General features: G+C 40.0%; 1 protein-coding gene across 1 annotated transcript; it reads left to right on the top strand.

Annotated features, from left to right (window-relative positions):
* Nucleotides 1–7,163: 7,163 nt before the first annotated feature.
* Nucleotides 7,164–8,748, top strand: LOC137890192 (C-C motif chemokine 2-like). Its single transcript, XM_068734324.1, has 4 exons — nt 7,164–7,319; nt 8,100–8,223; nt 8,302–8,360; nt 8,439–8,748. Exons 1-4 carry the CDS (start codon nt 7,244–7,246, stop codon nt 8,462–8,464), a joined length of 285 nt encoding a protein of 94 aa, XP_068590425.1. The 5' UTR covers nt 7,164–7,243; the 3' UTR covers nt 8,465–8,748.
* Nucleotides 8,749–14,148: the final 5,400 nt, after the last annotated feature.

Raw genomic sequence — 14,148 nt, 5'->3', positions numbered from 1 at the left:
TCCATCACATCCCACTTGATATGTCAACATGAAAAGCATCTTCTGTCCCCTGAATGCATCTTCATGTGAACGCCACTGATCGTCCCTCAGTCATTCTCACAGGCGGCCTTCATGCATCACCTCTGCACTCGTGGTAAACCTCAAGATATGGAGAGACGCTGAATGTGTGAATACATTACACAGTGTGTGTATATACACAGTATGTACACACCACATGCTTCCTGTTTTGTCCACGCAAATAAATTAGATCAATAAACAGTGATATGTTCAAACTCAATGCCGCTGTGGTGCCAACTGTGTTGGGAAATACAAATATAAACATAAAACTAGTCAAGAATACGTGTTAAATGGCTTCTCTGATAGCTCCTCAGAGAGCTGCCTGACGGTCATTCACTCTGCACTGATTAAAGGAAAGAAGAAGAAGTGGTTTGTGTTTCACAGAGGATGTAAAGTTTGAGAAGTCTACGTATCGGTGGTGTGAACACAGCAGAATAAACACATTTCATAAACTCAGAGAGGGCATCTAGGTTTACATGTTCTGAATTGAAGCACTGCAGTGAAATATGGATTTTAAAGACAATAACAAATAATAATTATAGTATTATCTTGCATTAATCTCAGCCTTTGTGTCCACATGAGCGAACAAAGGCGTCAGAAGCCGTGCATTGAATGTGAGATCAGGTTGAAGCAGCCTCATCACACTCCTCTGTTATCAGCTCTCTGCTGACACAACACGGAGCTTTTAGAGAGGAATCCGTTTTAGACATGGCCAGTTCCAGAACAGTTGTGGGAAACTCTCCGCAAGTAAGAAGTGATCCACTCAGCGTGTGAAGCCCGGTGAAAAACACCCCATGTGTTGCAAACCAAGAGTGAGAAGTGGGACGAAAGGAGAGCAGGAAGGAAGTCTGGTTTATTTTGATCTTCTTCACATCAGCAGCGAGCCGAGGGAGAGCTGCTGATGTGAAGACTGAGTGAAACTCTTCTTCTTCTTCTGGCCTCTTTGTCCTCTAAACTATACACAATCACTTCAATCACTTCCTACCAGAGATTTAGCATTTTAACACGATTAAAAACAACTTAAACTGTTTATCAATGTCCTGCATTTCTGCATTTTACGACTGTATCTTATTTCTTACACTTAATGACTGTTTTTAATGTTTCAATCAATGTTCTTAATTGTTATTAAATCTTTTCTTTTATGTTTTGATGCTTTTAATGGTTTTGTGTGAAGCACTTTGAATTACCTTGTTATTGAAATGTGCTTTACAAATAATAAATAAACTTTGCCTTAAAAAAAACACGTAAACGATCTGGATAATCGTGAATATCGTCACGAGTGACTTGAAAAAGCTTTCTATGGAGCTGTGATGTAGACAAATAAAGAAACAGCAGTCTCTGTTTATACTCATGAGCTATGATTTCATTATTTCAAGATTTCACTCAAATAAAGATGCATCCAATCTGTGATGCAACACAAATATATTAGTCTTATTAGTAGTATTAGTATTCAAGTGTGTTTTAGTTTTAGGCATACTGTGATGATTATCGGGATAATATCGTGAACCAGTTATTTTGGTCAGTACATCTTCACATGTCTGATGCCTGAATGGAACCGGTTCACTCGGAATCTCTGTGAAATGAAGCCGTTATCTCTTTCATGCTAACGTGATGCGTGTTCTCAGAAACGATGAGTCTTCATTTTAAATACGGTGGAAGGACAGGCTGCAGATGAATCACCGACCGTTAAAACGTCACACCCAAAGAAAAGAAACGAAAAGGAAAGGAAAGCTGTGCGGCCTCAGCGTCTCTTCGGGTGCATCGAACACGTTAAAGCTCCTTGAAGTCAGTCAGGTAGCCGGAAGGTTGGAACCACTCAGATCAAATTGGGATGAAAACAGCTGCAGGACTTCCAGCTGTTTAGGCTTTGTTTTCTAATAAACACTGGAGCCCAAAGACATCTTTTTCACTTTTACATTTAGATCTTATGAGAACACAATAAACTGAAAGTGTGCTGAGAGTGAAAGGTTCTGCTTCCTCAGTCATGTTTCAGTACATGTGCTTCCAGCTTTTAGTTAGTCTGGGTGAAGCTGCAAGTTCAAACAACCTCATGCATACATGTGTGTCTTGTCCTGTTACGATACTTAAGCTTGAGATATATATATATATATATATATATATATATATATATATATATATATATATATATATATATATATATATATATATAATATAAAACTGCTAACTGTATTGCTCTTACTGAACTAACATAACTACACAGCAGTGAATAATAAGTTTAGTAGACAACATGTTGAGACATGTGTGTGTGTCGCTGTGTGACCGCACGCTGAAGCAAGTCCTGCCCAGAACAGTTGACACATTCCTCTGTGACAGAAACACCACCAAAGTGACTTCCTCAAAATGACAACAGTTTCACCATAGTTTCAAAAAAGAAACTTTTATTTATCGTTTATTTTTAATCTGTCTTGAAATGAGGCAGATTTACACTAACTTCAGTCTACAGAACGATTCATACTTTGAACCATGTTCTCTTTGAACAGTCGTCAAAACTACATCGTTCATCACAGCCAGAAGCGGTAAAAACACATCATTATAGTCAGATTTTCGTCTTTCCAACGGCTCTCGAACACATCACGTGTGACAAAAACTTCCATCAGAAAAAAGCAACCGAAACCGAGCTTAAAATAGTGATGTCTCATTTAAATTTTGCCACAAATAAACCGTTTGCTTTAAACACAATCTGTGAAAAACATTAAATTCTGAGCTCTTCAATGTAACTTTGACGTCATGATTGATTCATCTGAGACCAACAGTCAAGTGAACACAGAGAGGAGAGGATGTTATAATATGAATAGTTCAATATATAATACACACATGGAGCCTACATTTGTTTTGTTTTTACCAACATTGGTAACACTTTGTGGACACTTGAACCATGTTGAATAAATTGATTCCATTGTTTGCCAATTTTTGTAAAACAAATAATCAAATAAATTCAACTTTCTTTCTTAATGAGTGATGTGATTATAACTGTGTTATTCTGCTCTAAAGACATGTTCTAGTTCTCTCTACTTCTAGTCATCATGGTTCTGTTTCTGTAGAGGAGCAGGACTTTTATTTTGACAATCAGAGGGTTAATGAATGTACTTAATGAAGCCACAGCTAGTTGTATCGGTGCTTTAGTGAAGGCTGTGTTGGCTTCAGGGTCGACCTCTGGCCTGTGAGGGATTCCTAACACACCACGAGATCAGTTGATCAGCAAAAATAGAACAAAAAAAAAAACGTGATTTAATTTATTTTTCCAAAGAAACATTATGATGAAAGTGTTTCCTGTCGGTCAGACATCGGTCACTTTGTGGAAAACCCCTCCGAACACGAGCGGGTCGTTTCATTGAGACGAAGAGCGAGGAGGGAAGAAGAAAAGAGAAGGAGGATGACTAACCGGAGATACAACTTCCGCTTTTTCAGGCCTTAAGTATGTGCTGCGTCCAGACGTCCGTCAGTTCACCAAAGCTCTCTGGAGACGAAGACCAACAGAGATTACTTCATTACAGCATTCATCTCTTTAATCTCATATCTACCATCCTGTTCTGTTGAAGATGGAAAGCTGCGGAAGCCTGATGAAGAGCGTGCTGGTCGCCATCGTCCTGGTGGCCGTGCTTCAGTCTGGATCGGCAGGTAACATCAAGATTAAGATAACCAAAGCATGAATTCTACCAGAGGACTCTTTCCTCCTGTGACACATTTAAAACACATCTTATTTCTGTTTTTATTTAAACTCATCTGTTCTCTCTTTCAGCAGAGAAGCTGGCATCCTGCTGCAAGAAAGTCACCGCCCAGGAGATAACCGACCCCATCTTAGGGTGGATGCTGCAGCGGCGCAACCTGCCGTGTGTCCAAGCTGTGATGTGAGTACAAAGAATCAATAAATACAAACCTATTCATCGTTCACAGACTGAAACAGTGCTCCGCATTTTGAATAAATAAAAGCTTTGTTTGTTAGTATTTGTCATGAACTGACACGTCGACAGCACATTACTGACCATTCCATTTAATACACTCAGTATGAGGCAGTCCCACTTAAAACCATCATTTGTTTAGCTGATTATTAATCATATACACCTCACCTTTGTGCAATAACGTGTAAACTGCACAATACAACAATTCAGCTCTGCAATACTTCCATTAATTTAACTTTACATAATGCTTTTTGTTTTCTTCTCATAAGAGCAAATGTGACAGAAATTTCTGATTCTGACAGCAGCTTGTACTTTGAGTACTAATGTTGTATTTCTTTTGTCATTTCTGCAGCTTCCAAACAAAGGCCGGCCTCTTCTGCAGTCAGCTGGAAGCTCCCTGGGTTCTCCCCAAGATCGCCGCCTTCAAGTGAGTTCAAATTTTAATTCTTTTGCCTTTTCAACCCAAACTTATTCCGTCATCAACGTTTGGTCTCATGTGTTCCTTTTCTTTCTTCTCACAGGAAAGCAAAAGCTCAGCTCGCTGCTTCGTCTCCCGTCTCCCTCCTCTCCATCATCACCTCCACCGCCTCCCCTTCCTCCTCCTCTCTTCCTCCTTCCTCCTCTCTTCCTGCTTCCTCCTCTCCTTCCTCCTTCCCCTCCACTGAAGGCGCTTCAGAAACAGCTTCAGAAACAGCTTCAGAAACAGCGACGAGCGGCGTCTTCTCCACCTCCAGCCGATGAAAACAAAGAGATTACGTCCTGAACCCCGAAACAAACTAAGAAAAGAACAGAATTCATGTTTAATTATTATTATGTTGAATATTTAGTTCAGTTTTCAAGAGTGAAATTATTTATTAGATTAATTTAATTGACCAGATAGAAGTATCGAAGTATTTATTAATGCCAAGCGTATTTATTAATGTTTACAAGTAACTGTGTACAACTTAATGATTAGTCATGAGAAAATGTTTAGAGCTATTTATTTATTTGAAAACTTGTGAAATTGGTCAGAAATAAACGTTGCACATGTGATCCTGAATCCAGTGTTTGTTTATCAGTTCATCTCTTCATCTTATCTGACTTCTTTCTCTGAAAAAGAGAGAAGCTATAAAGAGTGTAATAATGTTTTACCCATGAAGCATCATGGCATAGTGGTTAGTGGTTGCAACATTAATTTACCCAAAACGACAGCGAGCTGTTGAATATGTCACAACAACAACAACATTACAGCATCTTTTCTTTTCATTTTATCATCACACCATCTTATAATTCATTTTCCACTTTGGTGTCACGTTGACACAAAGCAGCAGCTTTAATCGTCCACAAACATTCACACTAAATGTTTAAATGACAAAGAACAGAAGAACCTCTGACTGCAGAAATATTTGATAAAAGTTTCTCAATTGAAAAAAAAATGTAACGCTTGCTTGACATGTTTGCCTTTGTTAAAATAAAATGAAGCACTGAATGTATTATATTTTCAGCTGTTTCTGCAGTGCTAATGCTTGTCTTTAGTGGTGTAACGGACCTCCGATTAATAACACGGTTTAACGTTAACCATCACAGAGTAAATAAAGTTTTAACGTTAACCATCACAGTGTAAATAAAGTTTTAACGTTAACCATCACAATGTAAATAAAGTTGTAACGTTAACCATCACAGTGTAAATAAAGTTGTAACGTTAACCATCACAGTGTGAATAAAGTTGTAACGTTAACCATCACAGTGTAAATAAAGTTTAACGTTAACATCACAGTGTAAATAAAGTTTTAATGTTAACCATCACAGTGTAAATAAAGTTGTAACGTTAACCATCACAGTGTAAATAAAGTTTAACGTAAACCATCACAGTGTGAATAAAGTTGTAACGTTAACCATCACAGTGTAAATAAAGTTTAACGTTAACCATCACAGTGTTAATAAAGTTTAACGTTAACCATCACAGTGTAAATAAAGTTTAACGTTAACCATCACAGTGTAAATAAAGTTTAACGTTAACCATCACAGTGTGAATAAAGTTGTAACGTTAACCATCACAGTGTAAATAAAGTTTAACGTTAACATCACAGTGTAAATAAAGTTTTAACGTTAACCATCACAGTGTAAATAAAGTTTAACGTAAACCATCACAGTGTAAATAAAGTTTAACGTTAACCATCACAGTGTAAATAAAGTTTAACGTTAACATCACAGTGTAAATAAAGTTTAACGTTAACCATCACAGTGTAAATAAAGTTTAACGTTAACCATCACAGTGTGAATTAAGTTCTCCTGACATGGTTCTCCTCCAGTACTCAGTAGAACATGTGGTTCTAGTCTCTGATCTCTGATCATGTTTCATTGTAAACAACCAATCAGAGGAGCGCTAGTAACGTTAGCAGCACCGCTAACGGCTAACCAACGGAGGTTCACTTCAGTTACACTATGATGATTATGAGATGTTTTCACATGAATTTGAAATAGATATAAGAGATGAATTATGAGTGTTATTTGTCAGAACTCTGCAGCAGATTCTCTCTGAGGTGCTCTGTTGTTGTTGCGTGCCAAACAAAACAAAACAAGAAGAAGTTGAGACATTTTCTTGTGGCTCCGGTGTTTCATTTTTCGCGGTAAGCTTGTCACAACCCAGAAATTATATTTTGTCGTTTCTACCCAGCACTGTGGACATCGTGGACGGGAGTCGATGAAGCACTGACACGACAGAGATCTAGATAGTAGTGAGCACCTTCTCTCTGATCATGATGTGAGTCTCACTCTGTACTGAGAGGAGACAAAGACACAGAGACAAAGACACAAAGACAGAGCGACAGAGAGACAAAGGCACAGAGACAGAGAGAGAGGCACAAGATAAACTCATTCATTATCCAGAACTTTGCAGGTTTTGGGTCATTTATGCATTGTCATCACACCGGTTAGCAATACTTCCAGTGAAGTTAGGAATAATCTCAACCTGCGTGACAACAACATGCCACATCAACCACCAGGCCGTGCATCTTTTTCACACTTTGAGTGTGTGTGTGTGTGTGTGTGTGTGTGTGTGTGTGTGGGATTGATTCTCAGAAAGAGACGTGGGGGGGGGGGGGGGGGGGGGGGGGGTTGAATTTCCACAGAGGCCTTCAAAAACAGATTCTCTGGGGCGGAGGTGTGAACGCACCACGGCCACACAGACGCGTCATAAGTGCTGCCCCCAGAAAGACACCAATAAATGTCCAACGATCGGTCGGCTTGTGAGATCGCAGCCTGATCAGCGAAACCTGTCGTTCAAAATGTCCTCGAGGATGCTGTTCGTCACTCTCCTCCTGCTCTCGGCGTGTCTGTGCGTCCAGTCCTTTACAGGAAACGGTAAGAACCAAACGACTTGGTATCATCAGTGTATTTAGAGCCCAGTGAACTCACTATCTAACTCACTGTTAGATACGGCTCGACGATAAATGTCGGTGCAATTTTTTGGAGCTTTTATATTTTGATCCTATCATTTTTAAATCAGTTTTTATAATATTATATTTACATTTATGTTTTGAAATGTTTATTTCTATATATTTTATTCAGTTCAACTTCAAAGTAAAAAAAATAATTACAGAGCAAATATAACTTTAAGAGATCCCAGATCAGGATTTTTTTTGCCGTTGATACCAACTGGCGATCGTTGAAGATCCGTATTAACAGATACAGATTATCTCATCACTGATTGGTTGTTTACAATGTTACATTAGCAGAGATCAGAGACTAGAAAGCATTAATGTCGATGTCCTGATCGCAGATTTTTGTCAATAAAACTTTATTTCACACTCTGATGTTTTAACATTAAACTGTAATTAATCCGCGGTTCACATGAACCACGAGGGGGGGGATCAATAAGGATCTGCGACGGTCCGCGACGGTCCGCTACACCACGACCGTGGCTCAGCGATAGAGCGGGTCGTCCATCGATCAGAAGATCGGCGGTTCGATGTGTTGCCTTGTTAAGATACTTAACCCCAAAGCGGGCTGTGCCATCGCAGTGTGAATGAGTGACTGACATGTAGGGTTAGGCTAAACAAGTCCATTTATCAGTGGTGAATGAAAGTTGCTCAGGCCAAACGCATGCACACCGTCAATCTCTCTTCTTTCTGGCCGTCTCAGGACGCCTCGTTCGCAAAAAGGTCCCATGCTGCACCGAGGTCTCCGCCGCTAACATCAGCAGCAAAGTGATTGGCAACGTATATCGAAAACAGTCTTCGAGTCCTCGCTGCCCGGAGGCCATAATGTAAGTTTATACATCTTATCAAAGCACGCAAGCAAAAGACATTTAGAATCTCACTTCACTTCTCTTTATTCGTCCCAGTTTCTTCACACAAGGAGGATCGGTCTGTGTTGATCCAAAGGCTAAATGGGCCAAGAACCGTAAGTTGAAGCAACACGTACTGGAACACAAGAGTCTACAGGAACACTAACGCTCTCCTCTTCTGTCTCTCTCTCTAGTCACTGCCAATATGACGAAGGTGTGAACCCCCCCCCGACCCAAAGAGCAACACCCCCACACCTGGAAGTGTCTTATGAAGCAATTAATATGTTTAGTACCCCAAAACATTTCTGTTTGTTTTCTGAATTAACGTTTCAATCATAACGAGATATTTTGCTGGGTATGATATAAAGTCTGTTTCAAATTTATTCTCATTATTATTCACCCAAGATCTTCCCCATTGTCAAAGTTTTGGTTCATTTTGTAAGAAGAAATAAAAGAAAAGTTGAATGAAATCTTAAATAAAGAAGTACATTTAAAACAAAAACAGTATTGTTTACATTTTGTACTACCTTGTCATCATTTCAAATGTTAATAGTAAAAAATAAATGTTGTTCTGCTGGTTTTCTTAAAGGTCGTGTCACGTTGTTTGATTCCTTAAATCAAACGTGGCTCTTGAAATCACCTGATATCTTGTATGACTAGTAGTCGACTCATATGGCTTCATCTGGTAAAATAAAACAATTCAATACATTTTTAACAATTTTAAAAAGGCAATGCTGCTAGCTTGTAGCGTTAGCATGTTAGCTGGTAGCATTAGCTTGTAGCTACAGCAGCATGGGCCAACAGTAAACATTGTTAGTTCATGTTTGAGCCGGTCTTAAATTTAGTTTTTAGTCTATTTTACATGTAAAGTACATGACGGACAGCGAGTGGGACTGTGCACAGTTTAAATGGGGAGGAAGTGAGTACACAAAGTGATGTACTAATACGAAGACGGTTAAAACGTTGTTGTTTGGTATACAGCAATATTCAAACAATATAAAGTATTATACTGTGTAATATCCAGGAGAGCATCTTTCCGGTGAAAAGACGTTTAAAAAAAGGTCTAAAAGGGAAAATGTTTTTCTAATACTTGTTTTATTTACAGACGTCCACCTTGAACCTTTGAGGTTGAAGAGACCTTTAAAATACGGTGACGTTTAGAAGAAGTTTAAAAGTGGGTCAAAAGTGAAAGTTAGTCACCGTGTAATCCTGCAATATTACTTATTATATGTAGTAGCAGTGTGTCCTTCACAATGCAATCATCCGACACTATAACTTACTATATTCAGTGCATTGATGTGATGTTATAAAAAAGGCACTTACTATCATAACAGTGCAGAGTAAGAGTTATTACAACTAAAACACAAGTATTCATGATTGAAAAGGGCCAAGATGAGAAGATATGATGTTGGGCAAATGCTGTGGTCCAAATAAAATGACTTTAGTTTTATTGACATTGGGATACAGAAAGTTTGACTCTAGAGTAATTTTGCTCAATGAACATATTGTTTTAGTAGCTAAGAAACCAGGAAATGGATTTCTGTAAAGATATATTAATGTGTGGAAGTAAGTAGCTTGATTTTTCGGTGTGCCGTGTCTGTAGAGATGGTGCCGCGGCAAGCTTTGTTCTTAATATCAACGTCCATCGAGAGTTTTATTTTTGGCTCCGTGAACATTTCGGTTGTAATATTTTGCTATTGTGTAAAACTGCCAGGTTTTATTTTCGTGTACGTGAGGAAATCTAGAAGTGTGGCAGTTATTGCTATTTTATTTTGGTTAACTGAGCCCAACACAACTTAAAACTCAGCAAGTAGACTAAGTGTTAAAATTTGAAAATGCACAACATGTATGATTGCATTACTGACAGTATTTTTGGAGGTCTGGGAGAGAAAGTGTGTCATTTGATGAGTGGGCATGTGCCCGAACTCACATTTCACGCACCGATTGTAGTCTCACCCATTCATTAATAATGACCGTTCATTAATAATGAAGTTGAATAAAACGCCAGTAAACAACGTTTACTGGAAATGATCAAAATGTATTTTTGTTCAAAGAACGTCATGGAACCTTGTGAGAGAAAACAGATAGAAAACTCTGAATGTGTCAAAATAGCCTTTGACACATTCAGAGTTGATGATTCATATTAGCTACACAGTAAACCTGTGGCAGGGAAGAGGAAACAATATGTTGTGTGTATTATTACTGTATATTTTATTGTTTTGAGATGGAATGAAAACGTCTTTAAAATGTATGCTACTCAACTTTTTGTTGGATGTGATTCAATTGCCGTTGTTTTAATTAAGTGTCAAAAATGTATGAATCTGATCGACATCGCTGCATCGATCCTCTGATTGAAGGATGACCCTGATCTACACCGAGTCACAGTCACACCAAGAAGTAGAGGATCGAACCATCATTATTACCGGATCAACCGGAGAAAAGCTTCGACATCGCTGGATTCAACATCTGATCACATCACGTGATTCACCAACTGATCACATCACGTGATTCAACAGCTGATCACATCACGTGATTCAACAGCTGATCACATCATGTGATTCACCAACTGATCACATCACGTGATCCAACAACTGATCACATCACGTGATTCACCAACTGATCACATCACGTGATTCACCAATTGATCACATCACGTGATCCAACAACTGATCACATCACGTGATTCAACAACTGATCACATCACGTGATTCACCAACTGATCACATCACGTGATTCAACAGCTGATCGACATCGCTGGATTCAACAGCTGATAGACATCGCTGGATTCAACAGCTGATCACATTACATGATTCAACAGCTGATCACATCGCGTGATTCAACAGCTGATCGACATCGCTGCATCAAGCCACCGCATAGCCCAGGGGGTTATTTTTTCATCTTGGGTGGATCGAAGTCTCCTCCTCTAATTCTCTCGTAGCACTTCAGTTTTTGCTCTTTCCATCCAAATAAAATGCCTTTCAGGACTTTTAGATGTACGTTCTCCTCTCGGAGGGTCGTTACTTCCTGCTTGAGCTCCTCCACGGTCTGAAGGAGGGTCGCCTTTTCATTCGGCCACTCTCGAAAACCCTCGAAATGCTGCTCGGCTATTGCGGCCATGAAGTAGTCAACCTCCTCTTTCTTTTCCTTGAGCTGAGACACACTGGAGGCGCTGATCTCATGCAGCAGGGAGGCTTTCTCCTTCTCCCACTGGAGACGTCAGCTGCAAACTTCTCCTTGACCTGCATCACAAGGGAGGTTGAGCTGGCTTTCTCCTTCTGTAGCTCCTGCTCATTCGCCTTCAGAGCAGTCTGGAGCTTGTGATTCTCCATCTTCTGCTCGTACAGTTGAGCCAGAATGGAGGCTTTGTTCTGCTCCAGACTGCTCCAACTGGAGATGGTCAGCTGCTAACATGTCGTCCTCCTTTTGCTTCATTTTCTGCTGGGTTGATCTGGCTTTTCTCCACTTGTCACTTTTAGTCTTCAGCTCATCGTTTATCGCCGCCAGATCAGTCTTCAACTTTTGATTGCAGATCTGCTGCTGGTTCAGTTCAGTCAAACAAAACTGACGACAATTCTCCCACTGGAGACGGTCAGCTGCCATCATGTCCTGAGCCAGGAGGGAGGCTCTGTTCTCCAGCGTGGTGGCTTTCTCCTGCTCCCACTGGAGACGGTCAGCTGCTAACATGTCGTCCTCCTTTTGCTTCATTTCCCGCTGGATTGATTTGGCTTTTCTCCACATCTCACGTTCAGTCTGCAGCTCATCACTTATCGCCATCAGATTAGTCTTCAACTCTTCACTGGAGATCTTCTGCTGGTTCAGTGCAGCCAGACGGAAGTGATACCACTCCTCCCACCGGAGACAGTCAGCTGCAAACTTATTTTTTGCCGTTGCTAGATCACTCCCAGTTCTGTATTCGTCCAACTCCTTCAGCAGGGAGACTTTCTCCTGCTCCCACTGGAGACGGTCAGCTGCTAACATGTCTTGAGCCAGAAGGGAAGCTCTGTTCTCCTGACACTGATTCATTTGACTCTTAAAATGTCGCTCAGTCTCTGTCAGAACGTACTCGAGTTTGTCATTCTCAGATTTCTGCTCGTCCAGCTGGGCCTGAGCGGACTCCAGAGATTCTTGGAGGGAGGTGTTCTCCTGCTTAAAGCGGAGGAAATCATTCTTCAACAGGACCTGTGTCCTTGTCAGCGAAGAGATTAATTTATCCAACTCCAATTTCCTTTCCTTCAGCTGGGCTTGATGGGAAGCCTGGCATCTTCCCAACCTGTTCTCAGCCTCCTCCTTCTGCGTTAGAAGAACGTCTTCAATCTTGCTCAATTTCTCCCGCAGCTCCTGATTCGCTGTCCTCTCGAACACAAGCTTTTTCTCTGACTGCTCAGCCTCTGAGCGAGCCATGAACTCTGTGTCCACAAGCTTCAGCTGCAGACAGCGGGTGCGCATCTCGAGTTCGCTTTCGGCCTTCGCACGCAAATGATTTGCGGCACTTATCTGCAATTTCAAGGAGTCTGCCCTCCGTGAGGAGTCGTCATGTTTAACCTGAGCCTGGTTCAGCTGGGCTTTCAGGCTGTCGATCTCCTTCTGCATCTCATTCTTTATCACTGCTTTCTCACGCTCCACGAAGGCGATCGTGTACAGACCGCCTTCAATCTCGCTTGTATCTCTTGTATCTCGCTGGACATTCATGATTGTTCTCTGTGTTTGCTCCATTTTAATTCTGTAAGGTAATATGTGTGTTTCAACCAACCTATACAAACGGTACGCCTTTCATGTCATCATCAAAGGCAGCCATGATGACATCATCGATGTCTTCTGCCTTTGATCTTGTTGCCATGGTCACCAGTTTGTTTACGGTTTGTAAACATGAATGTTAGATCAAGGAGCAGAGGTAACTTACGCTCATCATCCGAAATTCAAAGCCTCCATTATTGTTTTGTCTTCATGATTATTGAACTGTTAACGTCTCAGATAATGTTTCACTTGGTCTGTTTCGTTACATCAGGATGCTAATATTGGCGGAGCTAACGTTAGCTCTGTAACGTTAGCTAGCTCGAGCTCAAGTAGCCTTAGAAAGGTTAGCGAGCTAACAGCGTAGCAAGTTAAGTTAACATAAATAAAGTTAATCACCAATTACAGTGTTAAGGTGTAACGTTAGTAACCTAACTTGTGTTTACGTGTGCTCTTATTGACAACATTAACACCAGATCAAACTCATTCTATTGTTAAACGTCAGTCCATTGTCTTAGCTTCATTACTTCACCTCACATAATCAGCTCATCACACAGGAGCGTCTGTTCATTTAAACTGTGATATTGTTGTATTAACGTTTTGTAAAGACACTGATATGTTAACACATGTGAGGCACATGCAAACCCACAGCCTCACACCCAAAGCTTCTTTTAACTGTGTTTATCCTGGATGTCATAGAACTTTCCAGAAGTTCAGAACATTGTGTTTCTTTTGTTTGTTTACAGTCACTCGTCATCAGAGATTGAGGATAGCAGCCAGACGCTGCAGTCAAGTCCTCTTTAAAGGTGTTCTCTCTCTTTATTGTTTTCATTCATGCTGTTAAATTAACTATACATGTGTACAAGACTTGTTAACAAGCTAGACTGTGATGCAGTTCTATTACACTGTTCTTAATACTATTTTAATTCAGCGTTTCACTCTTAATGATATTTTAATTCAGCGTTTCACTCTTAATGATATTTTAATTCAGTGTTTCACTGTTGATGCTCATGAGTTCAGTTAAGCTGTTCATTCACGATTTTATTAGTTTATTAGTTTTCCTTCTAAATATGCAGTACTTTGTGAGTTTTGTGATGTAATACAAATGTCCCTTTATTATTTGATGTAATAAACTGCAACTATTATGTATTGAATGTCTTTTGTGATTCTTTT

The sequence above is a fragment of the Cebidichthys violaceus genome, unplaced genomic scaffold (genome assembly GCF_023349555.1).
Source record: "Cebidichthys violaceus isolate CVI_PGR_0920_01 unplaced genomic scaffold, fCebVio1.0.p SCAF_629, whole genome shotgun sequence".
In the NCBI taxonomy this organism is placed as follows: domain Eukaryota; kingdom Metazoa; phylum Chordata; class Actinopteri; order Perciformes; family Stichaeidae; genus Cebidichthys; species Cebidichthys violaceus.
This window is presented reverse-complemented; position numbering and strand designations above follow the sequence as displayed.

Excerpts from the sequence above, each read along its gene's own strand:
- LOC137890192 (XM_068734324.1), top strand. The coding sequence starts at position 7,244 with ATGTCCTCGAGGATGCTGTTCGTCACTCTCCTCCTGCTCTCGGCGTGT. Across the intron at positions 7,320-8,099 it reads CCAGTCCTTTACAGGAAACG|GACGCCTCGTTCGCAAAAAG; the intron begins GTAAGAACCAAA and ends TGGCCGTCTCAG. Across the intron at positions 8,361-8,438 it reads GGCTAAATGGGCCAAGAACC|TCACTGCCAATATGACGAAG; the intron begins GTAAGTTGAAGC and ends CTCTCTCTCTAG.